General features: G+C 35.7%; 2 protein-coding genes across 2 annotated transcripts; one reads left to right on the top strand and one right to left on the bottom strand.

The window, feature by feature from the left end:
* Window positions 1–529: 529 nt before the first annotated feature.
* On the top strand, window positions 530–13,111 carry LOC140155092 (medium-chain acyl-CoA ligase ACSF2, mitochondrial-like). The gene is made up of 16 exons (XM_072177794.1): window positions 530–703; window positions 845–973; window positions 3,043–3,096; window positions 3,225–3,337; window positions 3,649–3,711; window positions 3,918–4,035; window positions 4,425–4,538; window positions 5,680–5,822; window positions 6,356–6,447; window positions 9,200–9,270; window positions 9,708–9,812; window positions 10,442–10,590; window positions 10,976–11,030; window positions 11,377–11,463; window positions 12,541–12,609; window positions 13,061–13,111. Exons 1-16 carry the CDS (start codon window positions 530–532, stop codon window positions 13,109–13,111), a joined length of 1,587 nt encoding a protein of 528 aa, XP_072033895.1.
* A 5,478-nt stretch (window positions 13,112–18,589) lies between these two features.
* On the bottom strand, window positions 18,590–24,039 carry LOC140155102 (membrane frizzled-related protein-like). The gene is made up of 9 exons (XM_072177806.1): window positions 24,030–24,039; window positions 23,106–23,219; window positions 22,471–22,884; window positions 22,104–22,223; window positions 21,219–21,581; window positions 20,899–21,012; window positions 20,483–20,614; window positions 19,876–19,996; window positions 18,590–18,665 (listed from the first exon to the last, which is right to left on the bottom strand). Exons 1-9 carry the CDS (start codon window positions 24,037–24,039, stop codon window positions 18,590–18,592), a joined length of 1,464 nt encoding a protein of 487 aa, XP_072033907.1.
* Window positions 24,040–26,612: the final 2,573 nt, after the last annotated feature.

The raw sequence follows: 26,612 nt of genomic DNA on the forward strand, positions 1-26,612 counted from the left end.
ATTGGCAGGTCGTATTTTGGACTGGTAGCGAGTCTAATACTGTGTGTGAATATCGTGGATCGCTAAAAAATAAGCGTCCTTAACAACCAGTCAACTTTAAAGACAAATAGGTGAAAAAGAACACTGTCATGATGCTTTTCATATTTTTTTATTTCAAATGATCAGTGCATATATCGCCTAGCTATAAATGAAAAAACATTTTTTTTAGACCAATCAAACCAATATATGGGTGTAGTACGCCCTTAAGAATTTTTTTCTTGGCCTGATTGACTGAAAATAAACTCTTGTACTTAGTAACGGGTGCTACGCATATGTATTTAGTTTGATAAATAAGTTTGTTATTGTGAGTTTGGTGTCTATCTGTATTAATCATGTAAATTTACATTAATATGTTATTATGCTACATGTATTAATAGCTTCAAACCAAAACCCAGATGATTTCAGAATAGTGTCTAATCAAGAAAGGATCAAAGTTCGCTTCATTTTGACCTTTACAATACTGCAAGCGTTCTGAACACAGCAATCGAAAATGGCAGCTAAAAAGTTGACGAAGAGTTACATCCATGTGCCGCGTAAACATCCATTCATCGGGCTGACGGTGGGACAACAATTGTATAAAATGGCGGACAAGTATCCAGATAAAGAAATGTTTGTGTTTTATGTTGACACAGAGAGATTTACTTTTAAACAAATGAAAGAAAAGGTAAGTTATGCATCACAAAGAATATGTGGCATTACCAATGAGGTAATGAGAAAACCAAAGAGTATAAACATCGATTAGAATTGCGTGATTGTTTGATTGTTGTGCTTTAATTATGTATTTAATGTTTTGATTCCCTTTAAGAGTCAGCAATTTGCGGCCGCCCTTATTTCCAAAGGCCTTAAGAAAGGCGACACCATAGCAATATGGGGTGCTAATCACTCGGAATGGATAGTCGCATACTACGCGTGTATGCAACTTGGAGTACTGTTGGTAAGTACTGTCGTTGCGTCATGCTGGTACATACACGAACTTAAGGGGACTCGATCTTTTGTGCGTAATTATAGAGGGCCAGGGATTCACTCTATCATTAAAAAATTAATTGAAGAAGTCAAAGAGCCCTAGGAATAAAAACTGTGGTGTAATTCACGCCAGATACAATTTCTTTATACGACAAAAAATCATTTTTGTAATCGATCAAAAAACAAACGTTTTATATCAGTTTTAAATTTAGCCTGAATCCGTAAATATGGTACCTCTCGCCCTTTTTTAGGTCAAGGCTATTTTTACCATTATGCAGCGAACCATTGTTGAAGCTATTTCACATACATGTACAAAACATTCTAGAGAAAGAATGAGGACATATGTGATGCGATCAAGCAAAATCAGTCGGAACTCGGAAATATTAAATTTTCAGTTTCTTATAAGATAGTAAACAGCATTTACAACGCTGTATTTTGCAGAAAACCCCGTTGAAATTAAACAACCAATTCCAAAGATATGAGCAATGCGTTTCCAAAACAAGAGGAAACGAAAGGAAATAATTGCTTTGTTTAGCTATATCTCAAAATCAATATTTCCGAGTTTCGACTGATTTGGCTTGATCGCATCACATATAGTGTTGAAATATCTTTTGTTGAATTCGATGATAATGTCATGAAGTCGTAAATTTTAAGGTCAAATTCCTAAAACCAAAACAAAACATTGCGACGCAGATAATTCCCGACTTACGCAATTTCATCATCACATCAATGTCTTTATTATTTGTTTGAAACCTTTCCCAAACGTTCGTGCTATTTATGCATAAAACGGCTAATCTATCTTTACAAAACGCGTCTTTTTTAGTAAACAAAAGGCTAAATAGATGGCATTATGAGATTTATCTTTTATCATTACACTCATTCGCTCAACTGCCACGGTGGCCGAGCGGTAATCGAAGGAAGTTTAGAATCGCTGGTTCGAGTCCCAACGAAGCCTGTGGAAACTTTTTTTCTTCAAAATTCATGATCGCATTCCAAAATGAGTCACTTGTCGGTAAATCATGTATCGTATCCTTTTAGCCTAGCTATAAGATATAATAATGACATTAATAATGTGTAGATGTTATCACGCCTTTAATAATTCTACGAATGAGGTGCCAATAGTTATCAGACTTGTAATACCCGTACTCGTACACGTACACATGTCTCTGTAACCGTACCAGTATCCGTACTATGTCCTGTTTGGCTTCGGATCCGTACCCGTACTCATGGACTGGGACCCATACCCGTACCCGTACTCATGGCATGGGACCCGTACCCGTACTCATGACATGGGACCGGGCCCGTACTCATTGTCTGGGTCACAGTGCATGGTTACATGTATGCAGGAAAGTGGGAGACTACTATCACTTCATCCCAGCTGCACGTTAAAGACCCATTCAATGATCCCAGCGCAAGTGTAAAAAATTCAAATTGTTTATAAATTGCTTAAAAGTGAAGGATAAGTCATTCAAATTGTCATTTGGTATTTTTGAAATGACAAATTTGGCAAAAAACGAAGAAAACACCAGTACTGACGATGTTGAAGCCTCATTCAAATACATATAGCTAATTTAGATACTGTCAGTATCTAAATTACAGATTCGTAAAATGTCTTATGTTGCCTTAAATACACGGCTTTCGGCTGAACCACTCGCAGGCTATGTTAGCACATCTATGACAATGACAAAGCTACCAAAATCTGAATTTCGATGATTTTTACCATCGTCCGGATGAGCAAATCACTGAATTGGCCTTTAACTCCTCTCTCGAATCCCACTGTGAGTCCTCTGATCATAATCAAAACAAATTGGTCACATGGATGGGGATGTAACACTTGGATCCAGATAGCAAGAAATATCTGGCAAATCTGGCCATGCTACACAAAATGGACATGCAAACTATATTACACACATGTTAGCAGCCTATAACCTGTGTACACTTGTTGCCATGAAAAGAGTGTACCGCACGACTATATGGTGCGGACTAAATATCATTAGTATATTCGGGAATGTAATGTAACTGATACTGTTTATTGTACAGGTACCAATGAGATTAGAATTTCCAAGTTCCACAGTTGTCGCGCTAATGAATAAGGTAATGTCTCTCCATTATGAAATTACTCTTTCTTAATTATTATCATTAATTCGTTGCCTTTTTTATTTCCCTGAAATAATACGATCATTATGTCATATTATTTTTCCACTTTGTTGTTCTGACTACAGTTGCATTGTAAAGCCATGATTCTGACACGATCGCCATCTAATCTGGTGGAATCGGCATATGAATGTTTTCCAGAATTTAAAAACACATCAGCTGACCACTTCAAATCTGCGAGGTAAGATTTCTATTTCATTAATTCTTTTGAAAATCACTTTTCTGTGACTTTGTTTCAAATAATTTCAGTTAAGTTGTTTGAAACAATCTCCCGTTATACCACATCAAAATGGTCGTCCAGTAAATTTTGATTTTGCAAATTGCATTTGTTTGCGGATGCCACAAACAAGGTAAGGATGCACATTTTGTGAACAAAACACACGCAAAAGAAACCTTGTCTACTCCCTTCAGAAATAAATTCAAATTATGCATGTGCTTATTATTTATCAGAACTTATTTATTTTGAATGATTTCAATCTTATTTCTACGCAGTTGCCCGGATGTGGAGTTCATCATTACATGCTGTGCACCAACACTTAATTTTCCCAGTAAAAGGTAAGGATGTATTGCGTCAATAGACGTGATAATCTTTCTACTTTGGGGTTTTAGTTCCTGAAGGGCTAGTCTAATCACTTATCTAAAGGAATAACTAGCTGCTTTTAAAAAGTGTTACTTAAACATCCTTTGACTCTAGGGAATATGTAACTCTTTTATATTTTTGAATTTGATATTTTATTAAACAAGTTTTCATGTTCCAACAGAGGTGTCTACAGCTACGACGAATTTATGACTCTGGGCAATGAGACTGACATGGACAATGTGATCGAAGTCGGTATGTCCCTAGATATGGATGATCCATGCTGCATGTATTTTACATCAGTAAGTGACAATGTGGTAACATAACAATTCTCAACACCTTCATAACTATTTTTTGCGGTAGCTTAAACTCCTATTTGCCAAAATCCGCTAGTGTTGTTATTAAAATACCTGTATGATAAAGGCCAATATGTTGCACCGTCACTTGTGCTGTCTAAGCTACATATAAAGTTTATCAGATAAAAGATTCTGATATGGTTATTTTGGTGTAAAGGGTTGTGAACATGTTTTAATGCAAAACTCGAACAACGTTGTCTTCAACTTGTTGTTGAAATGAGAGGCACTCTCCATGCTAGCACGGACATCGTCAGACTACATAGATCTGGCCAATACCTGCTGTAACCATATCAATGTGAATGATTGGTTGTTGGTTAATTTATTGATTGATACAGGGTAGCACTGGGATGCCGAAGCCTACTGTACACTCACATCATGCAATGCTTAATAACACTGTTGTGTTTGGATTCGGATTCCGAGCAGAGGTGGAGAATTTCGACTGTGATTGGGTAAATAATAACGTTACTAATGTAAAATAAACGCATTTAACATGCAGAATACAGGATTAAACATCCCCTTGCTTGGTTAGGCAATATTTTTTTCTGAAATTGTTCCTCGCCTACATACTCAAACATTAAGAGGAAAATCAAGTGTCATCGAGAGTCTGTAAACTTTAGTTTATGTTCCTTTTCTTGAATGGTTACAACAAAAAGTTATATTTAATGTGTAAAATACATTGTTGTCGTTCATCAATTAATTGTAATTAATCATTAAACTTATAATCAGTATATCAAATTTTTTGAAGAATGGTTCTCCATTTCAAATTGACATACGTATGTTGAATCACGGTTGAATTCATATCTGCATTAGCCACACAGCTGTGATATGCCGAAATAGTGGCGTATGACACATATTTATCACATAGTTGCGTTGTCGTGCAAAACATGGGATACACTGAAGCTAATTAGCGATAATATCTAATTAATTAATGACATGCATGTCTTAAAAGTTTGTCAAAATGTAGAGCTTAATACTTAGATTATACAAGCGATTTTTCGCACACATTTATCGGACGCCATTTAAATAGAATGTTAAAAATGCTTAGAAAAACAATATGCAAATATGCAAATTTTCCTGGTCCAAGTACATATATATCTAGACCATTCAAGGTTTGCAAATTGGGATCCCTAAAATTGCCATGTGCAAAGGGCGGGGCAAAGAATTTTGGCAGGCCGAGAGGGCGGCAAGCGAGTTTTGACAGAAGGGCAGGGCAAGTACTTTTGGAAACGCCGTTTGGAATCTTCCTTCTCATAATTATTGCACTGACTGACCCAGCCTGACAAGAGCTCAGCCTGACTGTCGTGTACACTCACATAATGCAATGCTTAATAACACTATTGTATTAATTGATATAGGGTAGTACTGTGATGCCGACGCCTACTATACACTGACATCATCCAATGGTTATTGACACTGTTTTGTTTGGATTCGGATTCCAAACCGAGGAGGAGAATTTCTACAAGGGATCCCACCTGTGCGTCTTTCATTAAAAGGCCTATGTTTGCCCGGGATGTTTGTTTGCTTTGATGGTGACTCAAGACTTTGATTCCATTTGTTAATAGTTATGTATTCTTCTTGTTTACTTATTAGGACTCGGGTCGGTTTATGGCAGGAATAACCTTTTCTGGTGGCCTATTTGGTGTATTTCTTCCCCTCATACGAGGTTGCACAACTATTGTTTTATACCCAATATTCGATGCCGAGATAATGGCAGAAGCTATTCAAAACGAAAGGTACTCTATCCTGTATTTTTGTATCTATTTTTGGGTGTCAGTGTTTTTTTGGGTTTTTGGGTTTTTTTTTGTTTTGGGTTTTTTTTTTTTTGTTTTTTTACTCACATGATGGCAGGTGGTATAGCTTAAATTATGTTGTTGGTTTTTTATTGTTTGATTTCAATCATTTTGCTCGAGTGTGGTAAGATTTGTGCATGTTGTAGTTTTGTACCTCGCATTGATGCCTGTTTTGAGTTCAATTGCATTTAAAGCAGTTTTTATATTAGAAGACAAACGTATTTTACAACGTCTCATACGGTACGAAGCTATCACTATAACCTATTTCAGGCCTTAAATATTATTTTTATAGGATAAAGTGAGGAAATGAGGCTACCGATCTGGCCACACTAATTTAGGTAAATGTATGAAGAACTTTTCATTCCAATAATGAGGATCTTTGCCCTTTATTTTGGGATTCTAAATTCAATAAAGGATATTAAGAATTTTCAGGGTGACTATACTTACTATAATACACATTTATTTCTATGTTTCAGAGTAACACACGGTATCGCAATGATTCACCAAATTCATGATCTTGTCAATTTACCAAATATTGAAACTTACGATTTCTCCCACTTCAAGCTAAGTAAGGGTGCTGCAAGCATGTTTAATTCACATAATAAACTCCTCAACATAAGTTAAAGTTTTTTCAAGCATATATATCTCAAATTATATTGATATGTACATATCGGGTTGCATATCAATGGATAGCTAATTTATTCACCTTTACAGTGACACCGCATTTGAAACAATCACTTTTTTATGACTGAATACGCGTCTTGTGAATGCAGTGGCGTCTCAAACAGAATGTACCATTATTCTGTCCAAAAAACACTAGTCACAAACCTCAGTAGTGAGTGGAAACCATACTCGGCCACAACAACCAGGCACCTCCTCCTGGTCACCAGCCTGGTAACACATTGCTGTGGGATGGCATTCCATTCTTCAACCAGGATTCGTCGCAGGTCATTGAATGTGGTTGCATTGGCTAGGCACGCACATCACTATCAAGCTGATACCACAATTGTTCAATCAGGTTGCTGATGGCAGGCCATTCCCTTCTCTCTACTCCCGTTATTCTGTAAGAAGAAGTCGTAGACTACACTAGCTCTGTGGGAGCGAGCGTTGTCATCTTGGAGGATTGCATTAGGCCCCAGGGTAAAGATAATTATGGGTTTACAGGTGTTTGAAACACCAAAACAATCACAAAACGTGTACTCAAGCGTGAAAAAAGTAATAATATACCGTAAAACCTAGTCTACAAGCTTATAGTGTGCTTCTGATGAAAGCTACATTAATCCAGTCGCCATTATGGAGTTTGAGCAAATAAATTACGGATCCAAGCATATACAAACAAGTATTATTTTAAGACCGATCAATTGTATTGGTATATTAACGCTTGCTTCGAATTAATTAAGCTTTTAAAAACACTATATATGCTTGTAGACGGGGTTTTACGGTACACTTATAGAGCGCGTTACAAACAAAAATGTGATTGTTTAAAAATAAGGTGTCATTGCAAAGGGGTACCCATTTGGAAACAGCTCCCTAGTACCGGGTGTCCCAAAAAAAGGTTACATGAAGATTTTTGAAAACAATCAAAGTTAATGTTACCAAATATAAATGTTCTTTTTGGATTTGGTGGGGTTATCTTAGAGGTGCACATGCACCTGTTCGCTCCAGACATTCACTGGACTTTCAAAAAACATTTTCCTTTGATGAAATTGTGCAATATTATATTATATCTTTGTAATTCGGTGTAGTGATAAAGTGTAATAAATAATAAATAGATAAATAAAATCATCGGTCGCAACACATAGTGGCGTACATGAAGGACAAAATTAATACTTTTCCGAACAAAACGTTTTTGAAGGATATATTAGTACTAGCTACAAGTAACGGAGTCGATACTCCTCCACTGTTATTTCCCAGCGTCCCGATTCTATTTGAAATTGAAGTTTAAGGTTCAAACATATTAAACTATGTAGGATAATAGCTAGCTCTAAACCTATACGCAACTATGTGAAACGGAAAATGTGGAAAATCACTCTACGCAACTATGTGTTGCGACCGACGAAATAATCTGAGATATAGATGCTTGAAAAAGCTTTCCAAACTTTTGTTGAGGAATATATAACCATAAAATAACCTAATAACAAATTTTAAGCAATATTGTATATTTACTGAGGAGGACACCCTCATATTTATATGATATGAATACTCCATATGAATACTCCGCTAACGTTACTCTGCAGCACCCGACACATGTGGTTGTGGCCGGTGTGTCGTGTGTGTGGATCAAAATACGCAGGTTTTTTTTCTTCATTTGACTACTTTATTTGATAATATATGTTTAGTCACTTTTTGAAATCGAATATCAACGTGTGCACAGTACTTTTTGTGGGAGCTGAGAGCACATCAGACACATCTGAATACGCGGAATGTCCTTCTGATATCAAATAATATGAATTTCTTAAATTCGCGATATAATACAAATTTTATGGCAAATGTTCGAAAACAGTCCTCAAATAAGGCACAACATCTTTTTTGGTCCTATAGCACTTTCGGCGCCCGAATATGTACCGATGGCACTTTTTAGCGTACCCTGAACATTTAAACAGTGCCTTCGTTTTTTATTTAAACGAAAAACAGTAACTGTCGATTATTATGCTTGATACAATTTATTACATCTACAGGGAGTGATGTTAACAGTCATCGGTACCTAACCGGGCACCGGTAGTTCTAAAGGACCAAATTTGATGCGGTGCCCAAAGTAAATTTTTTTAATCTAATAATATGTACTTAGTGTACGTAGCTGGGAGGAAAAGCAGTCCATCATTTGATAATTTTGACCTTTCGTGGTGACATTTACGTTTTTTTGGATGTATATTTTCAATACCAAAGGTCAAAATTTCATATTATTTAAGGCCTGGCATGCGAGGGGTCTCGGGTTCGAATCCCACCCAGAGCAAATAACTTCTTTCCTTCTTTTCTCTCTTTATTCCTTCCTTCTTTCCCTTCCCGTCGCCAAAAAGCCCTTAGGCGGTTAGGGTTAAGATATTGATTTTTTTAAGTGTGCGGATACATTTGTGCGCAGTTTATTTGTATAAGAAACTTATTAAGTCATGGCTGTATAATAGCTCGTATGAAGAGAGATTCACCTGAAGCATTTGGTTGTATTAATGTTCACGGTCTCGATACATGTCTGTGCTACAAGTTCTATTTGAAAATGATTTATTATATATTATATATTATATATTATATATTATATATTATATATTACCTATTCTTTAAGGAATTTTGTAACCTTATGTTTTCATGACAATTTAACTTTTAAGTGTGTATAGGAGGCAGTATCATACCATACGAACTCCTACAAAAGATGAACAAGCTTGTACAGTATACTACAGTAAGTCATTTCAGCATTTGTAAATTTTCTTGTTTTCAGATCCAAGTAAATAATGGGGTAAAATGATGTTAAAACATACCTATGATGACGTTTCGTGCTATATCGTAGCACTTTCTCAAATCAACTGACCAATTCTCACAATCTTCGTCTGCTTCCTATTAGAGCTTGACGTTGGTGGTGCTGTTTTGGGTTTTAGGAGCTGGTCTTCATAGGTATGTTTTCACATCATTTTACCCAATGGATTTAAAAAACAAGAAAATTTACAAATGATATCTATTGACAATCCTGATGAACTTATTTACGGACCTGTATTTCAAATTATGCCAATAAAATACCTATTACACGTGGACAGATACATCAAACATGAAATAAACAAAGACTTAAGTAAGTTATATATTTCTTTATATTGTAAAAGACATCAATGTTTTCTTTCAAAGATTAACTTCGGGATGACAGAATCGATGATTTTATTTCTCGGGCATCCGTTAGATCCACAAGACAAACTAGATGATGCAGCTCTCTATCCAGTAGGAGGTCTCGAGGTAGGTAAATAATGCAAGATGGTCCGATCGACAGCCTCATCCTTACTTTTTATCCATGCGGATGTTGGTATCAGTGGTAAGCCCATTGTGATGCGATCAAGCAAAATCAGTCGGAACTCGGAAATATTGATTTTGAAATACAGCCAAACAAAGGAATCATTTCCTTTTGTTTCCTGTTGTTTTTTAAACTCTTTAATTACTCATAATTATCTTTAGAACTGGTTGTTCAAATTAAATAGGGTTTTCTGCAAAATACAGCTTTGTAAATGATTTTTACTCTCATAAAAGAAACTCAAAATTTCTTATTTCCGAGTTCCGACTGATTTTGCTTGATTGCATCACATATTTGTTAGAAATATTATTAGGACTGAAAGATATTTTGGTTTGATTTGTAAACAAATGTGTTAACCCACTTTTTCTTCACACATTATTTTCTAGGCCTTCAAATGCAAATTTTTGGTTCTCATATAAAAAAATGATTGGAATACTGCTATGAACATCCACAGTTTCCTTTAACTCGATGATCGAATACAATAATGTGTGAACTTCTTAGTAAACCAAATTGTATCTGTCACATATATCTCTACAATTACACATTCAAAAACCAAATCTCGTAAATTTATTCACAGACAAAGATAGTTGATGAGAATGGGCGTATTGCACCTGTGGGCACAGTTGGAGAATTACATGTCCGGGGATACTCCATGTTCAAATACTATATGTATGATGATGTGAAAACAAAAGAAATAAAGGATCACAACGGCTGGATTCATTCAGGGTGAGTTGGGGTTGATGGTAAAGTTTTTGTATTGTGATAAACACTTTCCACATTTTTCTATCAGTTATCCTAAACAGACAACGTATGATCTATTAATAGAGGTACCCATCAATATCCAGTGAGTATGGACGATAATGTCCCAGCACAATGCAGCTTAACAGCCACCATTTTGTAGATGAATGTAATAAAAGGTCATATTTGCAGTCATTTCAAGAAGATCTCATGTTGAATATGGGAACATCAGGCGTTTCATTACACGACAAAGCTATGGGTACCAATCATTTTGATGCACCCTGTATATGATCAAACTGTTATAAGTTACCCCTAACACATAAATCGAATTTTTACAAAACAAGGCATTTCATGTTTTGTTTTGTTTTTTCAGTGATTTAGCAGTGATGGATAAGGATGGTTTTATTAGAATAAAAGGCAGGATAAAGGTGAGCATTATTATTTGTTCTGCAGGTCACTGGTTTGGTTCTAATATTTCGTATTGTATATATAACCATTTAACAGATTTCAGACTAGCTAGGATCGTTAAACATATGAATGTAATATAATGGATAAAATTGTGCCTAGATTTATCAGATTTTTTTACTCCTTTTTACAATTTTTTCGAAATTTATTATTGACTCAGATTTGATTTTTGTGGAATACCGAATAAATTACGAAAAACTTTGCCATTTAATGAGGCAAATCAACAAACTCGTGATTCGTTACTTCACTAAACTTGAACCTTTCAGTTTTCATTCTGGATAAATAGTGTTATCAATATATTTTTACTAGGAATACATCATTAAGGAAGGTCTTAACCTGGCCCCGACAGAGTTAGAATCCGTGTTGTATAAACATCAAGCAGTACATGCAGCCTTGGTATGTATATTATCACATTTATCATATTTAATAAAACTATAAGGAACATTTTCTTTTGAACAAAAGCAAATATTTTACCAGGGACCGTGTATAAAGGGACTGGAAACGGGATTATTGATAGCTATGGTCAAGCTATTGTTATCAGATTATCTTTCACGACCTTCGATTGTATGCGAGTTGCGCCGAGGGCGCGATGTTTGAATTTTATTATTTACTCATGTTGCTCTACAAAATATCAAAAAAACATCCAAGTATTACAATATCCAGCAACTCGCATGGTACAATGGATGTAAGGCGTTTCCAGTCCTTCCATACAAGGTCCCTGATTTTACTCACTTTTGATCAAGCTATCTGATAATGTATGGTCCTCACTTCCGGCTGGACGCATCCTGACTGTATAGGGTGTATTAATTACAGCCATTAGAGTCATACACGTGACTTAGGTAGTGGTATTCTTGTGAATATAGCTTCTGTATTAGCAATTTACATTTACGAATTTACCTTAATTATTTAACAATTTGAATATCACCCGTCATTATGTAATCCTTTCCACGAATTCAAATATAAACAATTAGGTCTAATGAACAATCATAACAATTAAAGTCGCATCATGCTCAATTCTTATTACCACAGTCCAGGTATAGAGTTGCAGTATTATTAATCAAAATTGCTACTGATTATTAATATTTTTAATTGGTGATCTCTACAAATGAATTGTCATTTTATTTATAAAGAGTTGATAAAACTGATCCACCAACTGAGGAAGAAATCAGGGAATTCTGCAGAGGGAAGGTAAGCAATCAAAACTAATATAGATAAGCAAATAATTTCGGAAATTTGCTCTACATTCTAGCATATCTCAAGGCTACACCAATCGCCACAAAGCACGCTAGTTTATCTCTCATTACCGATGGTGAAAAATTAGGATCCCAAAATGATTTCATCAGTCATCAGTCATCAGTGATCAATGTTAACTTGATTATTAATGTAATAGGATCCCCTCGTGCCATTGAAAGCGTAATGTATTTGCCATTTTGATGGTAACTAATATACAAATATCTGTTTATACACACACAGGTGAACGTTAAGCTTATCCCGAAGCATGTAATCTTTTTGGACACATTTCCTGTTACTGCGACTGGAAAGGTGAGACAAAGTAAAACAATAACTGTAGCAGTTAAATGATGTGTTTCGTGTGTCTAATACGTTGTTTTTATGTAATGTTATATGATTTGTCCGATTTTATTTTTTCTTTGTTTTTAAAGGATTCAAAGTTCCGATTGTTAGTCGCATTTCAGAATTAAACAAACGAAACCGTAATTATCTGCAAATTTTGTTATTAAGTTAGGCATTAACATGTCATAACATAATGAAAAATGACACGGGGAAATATTATGGACCTGATAGGTTGTCAAAGTGGGTATGTTTCCCTTAGCGCATACTGGAACCCTTACATGCCAAAAGGAGAGTCTGAATCTATAAATGAATGAAATAACTTTGGTAGTAACTATACAATCAGCTTTCAGTTTTATACACAATCATGTTAAATCACGTTTGCTTGTGGCTCGTTATATTTCATTGTTTTTTCATATTGCAGTTTTCACGCATAGAAGTGATTGAAATAGTGACAAAGAAGCGGAATCTTTAAGGTAACTATAGTATCCCTCGTACAAATATAATCCTGGTCAAAAGTAGTTGAACCACTTGGGTACAAGGTAGGGCTATTTTAAAGTGGACTTTCGTTATAACTAAACTTTCACATACTTTGGCGTGAAGTTTGAGCCCTTTCCTACTACCTCAACCCACCGCTCTCACCATCAATGTTGGACGTCTCTAAGGGGAATGAAGAAAATTCACAGGTTCACAATATTGAACGGGGATATGGGGGCCACATATGTATAAGCAATTTTGTCCGGTATTGTGGTCATTGACGTAACGAGACGTTGATTTCGAATTTGGGATACTGCTCAAACCGCAAAAGGAATAAGCAGAAATAATAAAAAAGTTATAAATATTGTTTGTTTTGTTTTGTTTTGTTTTGTTTTGTTTGTTTTTATGTAATATACCTCTTGTTTAATTTTATACCAGTGATAAAGATAGATATTATGTATGAATAAGATAAAAACAGATAAACATCATCCAGTGAAAGCACCATGATTTTTTTAAGGGAAATGGAAAATGGAAACGAGTGAGAAAAGTGAAATCAATCGTGGTGGAAAGAAAAGTTCTGATGGCGATGAGCAATCGGGGGAAATGCCTGAGTTTATTGGGAGGGGTGCCTACCATGCCCCATCCCCGCCACTGACAGCATCTATACTTGCTTCCTATAGGTGAACTCAACAAGTGCAAGGTGGATATGAACCCTAGATCAAGAAAGTCTGCACTGGTAGCATCGTCATCGTCTTCAAATTCACCTTGAATTTCCCTCTAGTTTATACATTGTGTTTTATTCATGATGCGAAATACACATGGGATCGAAATTGAGTCCTAGTGTACACAATTATTTAAGTTCGATTTTGTTTTATTTTTGGCGAATGCACCTGTGCGATTAAAATTATCTGTCAAATATTTATAGTCCGTAAGTTTATAATTAGGCGACATAAATATAAATAGTTGCATTGTTAACGTTTGAGTCTTAATAACATCCACGGAAACGGTGCAGAAACAGTTGAAAAAACGGTGAATAAAAAGGTGAAACACAGTGAAGAAAGATTTGAAGAAACGATGAAGACACGGCGAATAAATAGTTGAAGCATGTGGCCTTTGTCCATTCCTCTTTTGCCTCGTAACATGCTTCGTAACTGATTGTAAATTTATAGTAAGAAATTATAATGAAACCATCACTAGATACAGTGCTCAACTATAAAATATAGGAGCGAAATATATTATTATTATACTAGTGAAATTACCACATCGCAATACAAATTTGTTTCGTATGGATGGTTTGACCCATCCACACTCGTCAGTTGCAATGTGTACAATGACAAAGAATATGTCTTGAGTTTTGATGCGCGCGCAAGAGGAATTAACACAACCGCGTATCTTAAAGTTGCGCAACACAATACGCGTCTTAAGTGCGTATCCATGTTTGGGCCTACTTATTGCTAAACATGCTAAAAGAGCGACTTATTTATAGTTACACAGTAAATGTTTTTTTCTATGCCTGCAGCCACTTGCTTGATTGTAAATTTATATAGAACAAAATCCTCATTGCTGGTCTAACACAAAAAAACACATTTTACAACGGTTCATAAACTCCTCAAAACAGTTTGGAAACTTTCCAAAACGGTAATATATCAGAAATATTTGAAATCTATTTCCATATTGTTTCATATCAATACAAACATTGTTCTTTCCTGTCAAAATGACACCACATTTGTGACCATATCTTATTCCATGGTTGAGTAACTGTCTTTAAAAGACAAGGAGGTCTCAAACAAAATGTGCCAAGTCTGCCATTGTCTGCGTCATTTGCATCAATAAACATGAGTAAAGAATATCACACTGTTTCTTTAAAAACGGTTTCGAAGTGCTGCCAGTCAGATGTACCGGTCTTCTGCAGCCGTTGTGTTTATGGGACGGCCACTTCTGGGTCTGTCTTTGACATCTCCGGTCTGACGAAACTCGGCCTTTAGGTTTGAGATCATACTGCGGGAAACTGCAGAAAAGTATGTCAGCCTCAAGCTGACCAGTAGCTCGTGCCTTAACCAGATCTGATAATCGAACCATGGTTGGACTATGAAGAAGTGACCAGCAAGAGAGATTGACTTACGTTGATCCATTTGAATCCACCTGTAGAACTGTTAATCCCATCTTAGTGCTTAAAGTAAATTTAATTGAATTTGAAGATTTCAGTTTTTTAAATGGTGTGTATATTACAATGTTTAGAACTTAGGTAACACTGTGTGCTTCTTGATATAAAATAAGGCCATTTAAACCCCACAGGTAAGTCTACGTTTCAACAGGATTGACACGGTTATTCGGTACGATGCCACCAGAGTTCTGTGATCTGTTTGAGTTGGAATGTGATGATTCGTTTTCATACCGTTTAAGGGAGCGATAATCTGAAATCAGAGATCCTATTGTGTATAAATACGGATTCAGCGACGAATTTATTGGTAGTATGAATACGACTGACCATGTGTACATTTGAAGAGGTATAACCACGGTATGAGTTTGGGAAAGTATTCCCATGATCACAATCGGTACCCAGCAGATAAAATCTGTTCCAACTATGGCGGCCATTTTGATTGTCATTTTCACTTGTTCGTCTCGGTTAGATTGAACCTTTACTCTCTTTTTTACCATCTTAACGTTGATGAATATAACAACGTAACACACAAAGATCACCAAGAAGCATACGAGGTTGAGACCGAGAAATATGGCGATTGAGAAATACCATGCCGGCATGAAATCATTTGGCACCGGAAGTGAAAACGTACGACCTGACCCAGGTCCTCCAACGTCACTTGATTGAATACTATAGCTTGATGGTCTCGTTACTAATGGCAATCCGATACAGACATCCGATAAGTCATAAAAATCTGACTCAGGTCCGGCTATAATAGAGGGAACCAATGCGAGTATGACTGAGATTGCCCACAGGATACCAACAATTAATTTAGTGATTTTACTATTGAGCTGTGCTTTTCCAAAAGGAAACACTAAGCAAAGAAGTCGATCTACACTAATAAGGGTTATGAAGAATACTGAAGCTTCACTGGAGAGTAGGGACAGAAAACTTTCAAATCGGCATAAGTATGATTCCCGCCAAGTCTCCGAGTGATAAAAATATTGATCACCGTAGTAAGCATCTACAGATGCTAGTATCAACATGTAAACACCCATTATGCAATCTGATACAGCTAAATTGGCAATCATTAATGACTGTTTTGCCTGAATCGGGCCTTTAGCCTTCTCTTTGCCACGGTGTGCCAATACATATACATTTCCAATCAATGCACTAGTTCCGAGTACCCACATGAACATTCGAAGGCCCAGATTCTGCATGAGAGATCCACACATAAAGAGCGTTGGTTGTGGCTGTAGTGTAATACAGTCGTTTAAATCGTCAAAATGACAGCAAAGATAATGGTCGTCAACATATCTGTAACATAATGGTGGTAAAAATAAATTATTTATATTTGTAACGGTCGTTCTACATACCTGACCTCTTTGAAACTATAGGCTATGTTATATGTATCAGACAAATGCAATGTCCAGCTGATTTAATACAAATAAAGCCTGATGTATTATGAGAAGTAAAAGTACGTTATGTTGTTTGGTATTTGGCATTTAGACGTAGAATAGGGGGCATATTAAGCTGAAAATAGAAGCTTTTAACCAAAAGGTAAAAGAGATCCCAGTCAGGCACCGTGAATGCGATTGTGAACAGTATCTTGTTGGCCTTTTTTTCCCTACCTGGGATTACATTGTGTACTCACAGTGTTTCTACATTCACTAATCCTTTGAATCCATTTTCGTGTACGGATACATGATCCTCTTGCTTGCTGCTTTCACGAACAAGTACTCTGGTGACAAAAAAAAATTAACCAATTTTTAGCATTTCTTTTAGAGTACTGCATTGATTAAAAAAAATTACTTTTGGTAATCGATATTTTAGTGAAAGGACTCAATATTGTGGCCTCAAATTCAACTTACAATATCTTCAATTTATGCAATCCTTTAAATGCATCAGGATAAATAACTGCAATATGAACATCCCAGAAGTATCTACAAAGACAATCAGATAATATAATGTACTACTTTACTTGCTATATTCATTAGATATGATAAATAAAATATTCTCACACCACCCCCCCCCCCTTAAAAATATTCACACATGCCAACACACCGCACAAACAATATACTGTATGGCTATACGTATAAACAGTTTAAACACTCACCAAATACCGTAAAACCCCGTGTACAAGCCCCGGTCCCCGCACTCCTTGCATCTGCAGGTATTCATGCTCGTCGAAAATTTCGCGAAATAAGGGGTGTTTTCAGATGAAGAAACACGATTCGCCAAACACACAAAAAAGGGGTGTTTTTTCAAACCACGTGTTCGCGAAATTGAAAAAAAGGGTATTTTCATCGAGTAGCCTACGCGTTTCTGCCAGAAAAGGGTATATTAGAAATATCGTTCGCGTTTTAGCGAAAATAGGGGTATTGTCGAAGGGCAAATAATTCTCGAAATCGCTAAAAAAAGGGGTGTTTTTCCCATAAAATTTTTCGCGAAATGAGATGCAAAAGGGGGTGTTTTTAAAGTTCACTGACAAGCATGAATACCCGCGGATGCACGCAGTGCGGGGACCGGGGTACAAGCATATATAGTGTTTTTTTATAAAAGCTTAATTAATTCGAACAAGCGTTAATATACCAATACAATAGATAGGTCTTAAAATAATACTTGTTTGTATATGCTTGGATCCGTAATTTATTTGCTCAAACTCCATAATGGCGACTGGATTAATGTAGCTTTCATCAGAAGCACAGTATATGCTTGTAGACGGGGTTTTACGGTATGTCTAATTAGCTGTCCAAAATGTTGTCTTACCTATTTTAAGGAATTACCTTGCCTTTATCACGCATCGCATGTCACACTCACTCATTCCTGTAAGAATACTTACCTCCATACCCACATCCCTCCTCATACGCGACACATAGCCCCTTCCTCCAACATACACAGACATAATGAAATATAAAGATTCAAGCTGCATACAGACAGCAAAAAATAATTAAGGTACCGGTTATTTTCACCACTGTTTTCATACCTTAATTAAATAAAGACAGATATGTCATAATTAGAACCAGCAGCTGCATCTTTTAGCTCGGATTTAAAACCTCATTCGTTGAAATCGGTCAAGAAATAAAGATACGGTGATCCAAATTTCTAAGGAAGATGCACATTTTTAAAAGTTGCAGATTGCTGTATTAGATGCCATATAGATTTGTACACAAAGCGTTCTTGAATAAGAGAACTGGCAATGAGGTATTAAATCAGAGCTAAAGGGTACAGCTATGAGTTGCTGGTTTTAATTTTGACACATTAGGATATACAGGGGTGAACCTAACTGGTACTTTAATTCTTTTGCTGATAGTAGTACAGAACATATCAGCTAACTTACAGTTCTTCCAGTAAAGGCAAATCTTCAAACATACTACTCTCTAATATGGTCAATGGATTCTGCGACAGGTCTCTGGGTAAAAAAAGGACATTTAAATTTTGATATTGCTTTTTTAATTACCGAAGCTTATAGTGTTCTCTTTAAGATATTGTAATTATTAAAGGAATGAGTTAGGTTTCAATCAGACGTTACTTAATTTTTAAACAGACAGTATAAAGATGTCAGTACTGACTTACAGCCATGTTATATTCATAAGTCCAACGAACGTATGTTTAGTTATCTTCGTTATATTGTTACGAGCAAGTGACCTGCAGTGGACAGATATATTAAAAGAAAAGTAGTGAAGAATTAGAGTAAATATTTCAAGGTGGTACTATAAAATGCAGCATACATAATGCTGCACTATATGGTCGCTTTTAAGGATAGCAACAATTTTTTAAAACCTGTTGCGCAATGGTAGTACACGGCATCGAATGGTAGTGGCATTTGGCAAAAATTGCATTGATCATTTCATAGCGAGCGTGTAGAAGAATTCAAATATCACAGATAAACTTTTGTAGGTCATGTGGTTCTTGAGTTATGTTATAAAGAGGGCTGAAATAACAACAACACTTTTGTAAAACTCATTAACATCAATAAATCAAGCAAGTTTTCAAAGTACATGATTTGTAGAATGAACTTTTGCAAAACATCAAGTATTATTTTTTAATAATATATTGATTTAGATAATGAAAATTGACTTTTTGGTTGTTTGGACCAACAATATCTAGTCTACCCTTAAGCATACCAATGAATGTAAAAGGTTATTATAACCCATGAAATGCTTTGAGCGATTCGAATAAAAACAGATGCAGTGATCATGGAAACAACTCCCACTTACTACACGAAATTCGATAATGTCATTATAGTATGCAAAGGGATGGTTTATAGCTATCTGCGATTCGTCCGTTTGCAGGAATCTATTATGTACAGTAGCAAGGGTTTTTATGAACATTTTATTTTATTGAAATAAATAAAGGAAATGGTAACAAAAATATTAGACTGACAGACTTACATTGTTTGAAGATGAGAAAACCCTTTAAACATACCAGGCAATGTTTCGTTCATGCTTGTACCAGAAAGTGTGCTGGAAATAAATAAGGAATACACACATGATACGAGTTTGCACGAAACCAAGACTGCATTTGAAGTAACATATTTCTTAACAATATCATAGTTTTTTTTAAGGCAAATCTTTGATATATTTTTAATTGATACAAATATTTATTACTAGTATACTAACATAGCATTAGTTGTTCTTGCGACACCAGCAATAGTAGCTTGGGACCATCCGTTTGCACAAATCACTTGCAGAATGTCTTGCTGGTATTCACATTCACAATTTGTAGGACATCTTTTTATATCTGTAAGATTAGGAAAACCATAAAATGAAATAATGATTAATTTCAGACTATTTTAACCCAAAATGGAAGGGAAAATTTGGTATTTGAGGTGCCAATGCGCGCAGATTTTGACGACTTTATCCCGGATTTTACCCAAAGTTGGCCTAAAATACGGTGTTTTCGTGTTAAAAAGGGAAATCCATCAATAATGTTTGATTTTTTTTCTTCACGAAGGGCGAAATATTTGCGATTTTACCCTATGTTGGCCCAAAACACTGTGTTTGCGGGTTAAAAGGGAAGATGCACAGGGCAATTAATGGTTAGTTTTTTCTTCTATTAGAATTTGTAGGGAAACGTTCCCCATTAAACATTTAAGGGGGAAGTGTCCCTTGTCCCCCCACCCTCCCAATAACAATATTTTCTAAGCTACTACATTGATAGGGCATACTATTTGGGGCATTGGCACATACACATTACATAGGTCACACTACTCGTCAGTCATCATACCACATTGTATTTCATCGTCCCCTGCTGAACAATCAATGTCACCATCGCATACTTCTTCTATATTCACACACGTTGATATGTTGGCACCTGAAACCTTTTGACATGGGTATGATCCAGGACACTGAATGTCACCTGCAACAGAGGGAAACAATATTACGAAATTGAAGGAAGTCTGTCAATGTGGATTTTGTTGTACACGAAATCTAATGTTGTATTCTGATTGTACTACTGTTTTATGATTTGGTGATCAAATAATTTAAAGACTTTACGTTTTAATCTTCAATATGAATAAATTTCGTGATTTATGGTTTATTAAAATATATATTGTGCGTTTTAACTTTTTCTTAAACTTTTAACAAATTAGTATCAAACACGCATGTGTTAATGAACAATCAAATTTCCATTTATTGACTAACTACAATGCTTTTCGTCGTTTCTGTTGATGACGCAATCGATGAATCCGTCACACTGGGCAGCAGAATCCAGACAAAATCCTGAGCCACAATCAAACGCAGAGGCTTTACAAACATCTAGTAAAAGAAACACAGGAGGAGATATCTTATGGTAGATAAAATGTACTAATTTTGTTATTTTGTATTAGCAGCTACATCAATCAAAATTCGAAGAATACGATTGATAATGATGAATTGTGAATAAAATTCTGGTGCATTACCAAAGAGTAAATAGATAAAGTAAAATGTGTTTGGTTCAAATTGTTTTTGAATTTGAAGCTTACCTTTTATTTCAACGGGCTTGATCTCAGAAAACAGCAGTCGAAATCCTAACCAGTTGCCAGTTTTATCAGTAGTTAACTCCATCCACAAGTTTTCCTTGGCAGACGTAAACGACTTCAATTTAATATTCCCAGTCAATCGACCAATCACGTTTTCCCCAAGAACATCACCATCGCCAACGGTCAGAAAGTCAAACCCTCTTTCTAAACCGAATTCATGAATTTGCACCAGAATGACCATAGTTTCAGTAGCGATGAATGTCCACTTGCAGTTCAGATTTGATGGATAGTTCGCAGGGTATAACGGAGAAGTAAAGTTAAGAGGCACGTCTGGTTGGAGATAAATATTCCTTGCTCCGCAATTACCTAAATATTACGTAGGTACATGTAAATAAGCAAGTAAATAAGTAGGAACGTTTATAGCATAAGCAAGCTTGAATAAACCATTTTAAGATCGGAAAAGTTCGGAAACCAAGTGTAGAGAGCGGTACTTTATATTCATTAAGCGGACAACAAATGTCATGAATCACGATAAACTTTTAGCAAAAATACAGTTCATCAGGATAAATATTTTCCGAAAATATTGAACTAAAATGTCCGTTATTTGGTCCTTAAAATGACAGTAATGGGAAGAAAGGTGCAAATGTTCGTCTGACACTTTTTCGTCTGATTGATTGGCTATTGGCAACGTAACCATCAATCTCTTACAAAAGACATAGAACACTTGCATTTGATCATGTCTATTATGTTACGCACTCCGCACTGTGACCTGATGCTGTAGAGGTACCAATTAATACTCGTGCGTTCGGGAAACTATTTCATGCATCAGGTTTAATCGGAGTGAATCGATTTAAAAAATGTCTATTGCAACTTGCAAATAACACTCACCACAATCCAGTTCGTCGTAGTCGTACGGACACAAAGGCAACCCATCACATTTCTGATGGAGATGAAGACACATGTAGCCAAGTCCAACAGGACATACGAATTCATCAGACTCACACGAAGCTGAAACACAATAGCAATATAGCGTATATTCTACAGTGTTGTCAGGGGGTGCGTTGAATGGAGATGTTTTGCTTTAGAAAGTAGGCCCCCTTGGTTGATTTTTAAACATCTTGTTCATTTTTACCTTTTTTAGGTGTTTAGGTGTTGTAACAACCTAAATGAAGTTAAGAAGTGAAACTTTTCAACGTGCGAAACATATATAGTGTTGTTTCTTTACAATACTTGGTTTCGCTGTATTGCTGCTTACCATTTTCAACCGTCCAAGATACATCAATCCAAAAGCCTCTACCACCTGCAGACCAAATGGAAGAATCCCATCCCATCTTAAGCTCATTAGTGTGTAAAACAAGCGATTTGGGATGTTTTCTTCCTGTAAAAATCAAAATTTTCAACTCATTCAACGAGTCCATGTATTTCTTTGACTCCTCTTGGCCGTCCACATCATATAAGATGGTAGCATTAGCGGGTCCGATGTAGAGTTCGTCATGGTGAGCCGATGTGTCAAGATCTTGGATTATAATTTTGAAACTTCCAGGAGTAGATGTTGTCAGCTGCCAAGAACAATCAAGAGTTAGAGAAAACTGCTTGGGATAAAATGGCGAGGTGATGTTGAAAATGTCAGTGTTTGGTCCAATCTGAACGAATTTATCACCACAAAGATCTGTAAGAAAAGATTAAAATTCCATTGGCTTGAATATTAAAATACCTTTGTAAATAACACTTTGTTGCGTAATAATAAAAGGTTGTTTTCATTGATGGACGTTTAAAAAACAGCTAGTTTGATTCGTTTACTGAACTAGCAAGCAAGGAGTTGCGATACTGAATTATGAATCAAACAAATTATGGTCGCAATGAAGACAAAGATAAAATGTAGAAACTTACTACAACCAAGTTCGTCTGACTCGTATAGGCACTGTGGTACGCTATCACATACTAAATGCTGCTCAAGACATCCATATCCCGATGAACAAAGAAATTCATCTGGTTGACAAGGAACTTAAAAAGAAGGTGATGAATAAAATATTATGTTGTTCTCAATCTACAAGTATTATATTGTCATAAAGCATGCTGTTTTAAAAAACACCTCATTGGATTTCTATCAGCTTAAGGGCTGGGGTATGAACGTTTGGACAGTATTTATTTTGGGACATCAGAGCACATCAGACATATCGAATTGCATTCTGAATACGAAGAATGTCATTCTGATATCAAATAATTTTGATTTTTGAAATTCGCAATTTAATACACATTTTATGGCAAATCATTAAAATTGATATATTTGATATTTAACAGTACTTGAAGTAAACTTTATAAATCTGATGATTTATACTTAAAGTGTATGTAGGTGGGATGAAAAGCCGACGATCAATTGAAAATTTTGACCTTTCGTATTGAAGATATGGATTTTTTTCCCAAAACACCAAAAAAAAATTAGGTCTTTTTGGGAAAAAATCCATATCTTCAATATGAAAGGTCAAAATTTTCAATTGACCGTCGGCTTTTCCTCCTGCTACATACACTTTAAGAATATATCATTAGATTTATATAATTTATTTCGAGGACTGTTATATATCAAAAATTTGAAAAATATCAAATTTTTATAATTTGTCATAAAATTTGTATTATATTGTGATTTTCAAAAATGAAAATTATTTGATATCAAAAAGACATGCTTCGTATTCAGAATGCAATTCGATAGGTCCGAGGTGCTCTCATGTCCCACAAAAAATACTGTCGAAACACAATAAACGCTCACTTTAGATCCCTTAACAGATTAAGGGATTATTAACTTTAAATACTACCTACCATAATTCATTGCTCCTTGAAGTTCCAGACGAAAACCTTGAAATGGATTATAATTAAATGGTAACGCCTCCAGTCGTATCCATGCCGACGTTGCATTAATAGTTGCCATACGAGGGGCCGATCCCCCGCCAGTCAAATGAAATACCCATGAGCCTTCTGTTATCTCGTTCCCGATGCCGACGGTAAAGTAATCAACAAAAGGATGAACACTCACACGCTCGAAATAAATCACTATGTATGGGTAGTTGTCGGTTGTGGTCACGTACCATATGCAATCAAGATCGCCGGGATAATAGAGAGGAAAGTGTGGGGATTGTAGTTTGTGCTTCTTGTCTTGTATCAATTCAATTTGGTTGTTTTCGCAGTAATCTAAACGAACAATGACAAAGAAAGCAAGCAAGTAAGCAGTAAAAGGCATCAAACAAAATCGACAGCTCTTGGACATTGAATCAGAGTTGAGTTTTACAGAGTTCATTGTATTAAGGGGGTACTACACCCCTGGCCAAGTTTGTGCCTATTTTTGCATTTTTCTCAAACATTACAGTGCATTGGTGACAAGTAAGATATTATAGGGGCAAGGACTACAACTACTGCACTGGAAACTTTATTTCAGTACAGACAACAATTGTGGAGTTACAGTCAAAATGAGGAAAACCAATATTTGATCAATAAATCAATAACTACTTGCCCTGAATTTTGAGTGCAGTAGTTGTAGTCCTTGCCCCTATGATATACATATCTTACTCGTCACCAATGCGCTATGATTTGTGAGAAAATGCAAAAAATAGGCACACAATTGGCCAGGGGTGTAGTACCCCCTTAAAGAAGAAAAAATAACAATTGAATAAACCGCGCATTGTACCGGCGTCATTTTGATTTGCAACTTTTGGAAAAACACCAACTTTCATATACTGGTATCAATCTACAGCCTGTCTCAAAAAAAATTGTGCAAGTGAAAAGCGCCCTCTTTGGCAATTAGAAAATACAGTTGTGGCATGATGCTTACATCAACGTCAGGGACACAGTCGTACCTCTCAAATATCGTTTGTTCAGTTCAATTTGCTTTTTTTAATCTCGAGATATGTTTAGTTAACAACGAAAGGGTAAAATCACAATTGTGCCACTTTTACTAGAGAATAGGGATGTATATACATGTAAATCAATGATAGCTGTTGTTGATTCGTCTAATGCCCCCCCTCTTCGGGGCTCGTGCATTAGACGCATCAACATCAAGCGCGCTATTTCTCTAATTTCATTAATTAGAGAAATTAAAATTAGAGACAAAAATGATTAGAGAAATTAATTTGAGACAAGCTGCGACAAATTTATTGGCTCTAACGCCTTGCATGAATGGTTATGATACTTTTGAATCATCTTTTTCGTACAGTGGGGTTGAAGTTTGGAACAAGCTGAGTAATGAATTAAGAAGCTCAACAAATATGCAGACTTTCAAGCAAAGATTCAAGTCCTAAAATTTTGTGCATATACTTGTAAATGATGTCTTTTTATTTACTTTGAAAATTGTATGTATTTTTGTATTTTAAATATGTATCTAAGAGTTGTATATACTATATAAATTGTATGTTGATAATTGTTACTTTTGAATTATTGTATATATGTGTAGCAGGGCCCCATGTTAGACCAGCTATTTGGCTGAATTGGGCTACCCTGGATAAATATGATTAAAATAAAATTAATTTGTCAAATTTCTTGAACTTGTGTAATATTTGTTTGTCTTTTAACATGTCTTGAGTGACAAAGAAAACAGTATTTACCATGATAAAATCATTAACATGCACATGACTTTGTATTTAATTTTACAGCAGAATGTGAAATATTCATTTATCTTTTAATTTGTCCTAAGTGGAAACTCATTTTTCAAGTTTTAGTGTGGAACGGGTTATACGTAACTGCGGATTTTCTTTATTTGAGCTGTTTATATTCATATCACGCTGATAACACACAGAGAGGCATTACTTAATGGATCTATTAGCATCGTAGCAATATATTTAAACAATTACAAGAGAGATACAGGAGATAAGCCTGGAATCAAATCCGACTGGATGCAACCGGAACAAAATGCTGCTTACCACAGTTGAGTTCATCCGAGTGATCCATGCATTCTTTGTAGACACTGCAGACTAAGCTGGGATCCAGACATCCATAGCCTTGCTGACAGTGGAATTCATCCGGGAGGCATTCAACTGTCAAATATACAGATATGTAGTCAGTCATATATATATTTGGACGATTCTCAGTATCATAATATCGTGAATACTACATACTGACGTACAACCAACAACTATTAACCGGCCACGTTCGCATCACATTGTAGTTACAGTAAGCCAAATAATCAAACCAGTTACGTTCACCCCCTGTATATCTTTGCGCTCGAATTTAAGACCTCATTCGTTGAAATTGTTCAAGAAATAAAACACAATGATCCAATAACCAAGGAAGATTCAAATATAAATGTTGCAGTTTTTCACATTGCATGTCATATTGATTTGTACACAAAGCGTTCGCGAACAAGCGAACTAGCACCGCACTTTCATTGATTAGCACGAAAAACTAGCATCGTGC

Source organism: Amphiura filiformis, chromosome 1 (assembly GCF_039555335.1).
Source record: "Amphiura filiformis chromosome 1, Afil_fr2py, whole genome shotgun sequence".
Lineage (NCBI taxonomy): Eukaryota > Metazoa > Echinodermata > Ophiuroidea > Amphilepidida > Amphiuridae > Amphiura > Amphiura filiformis.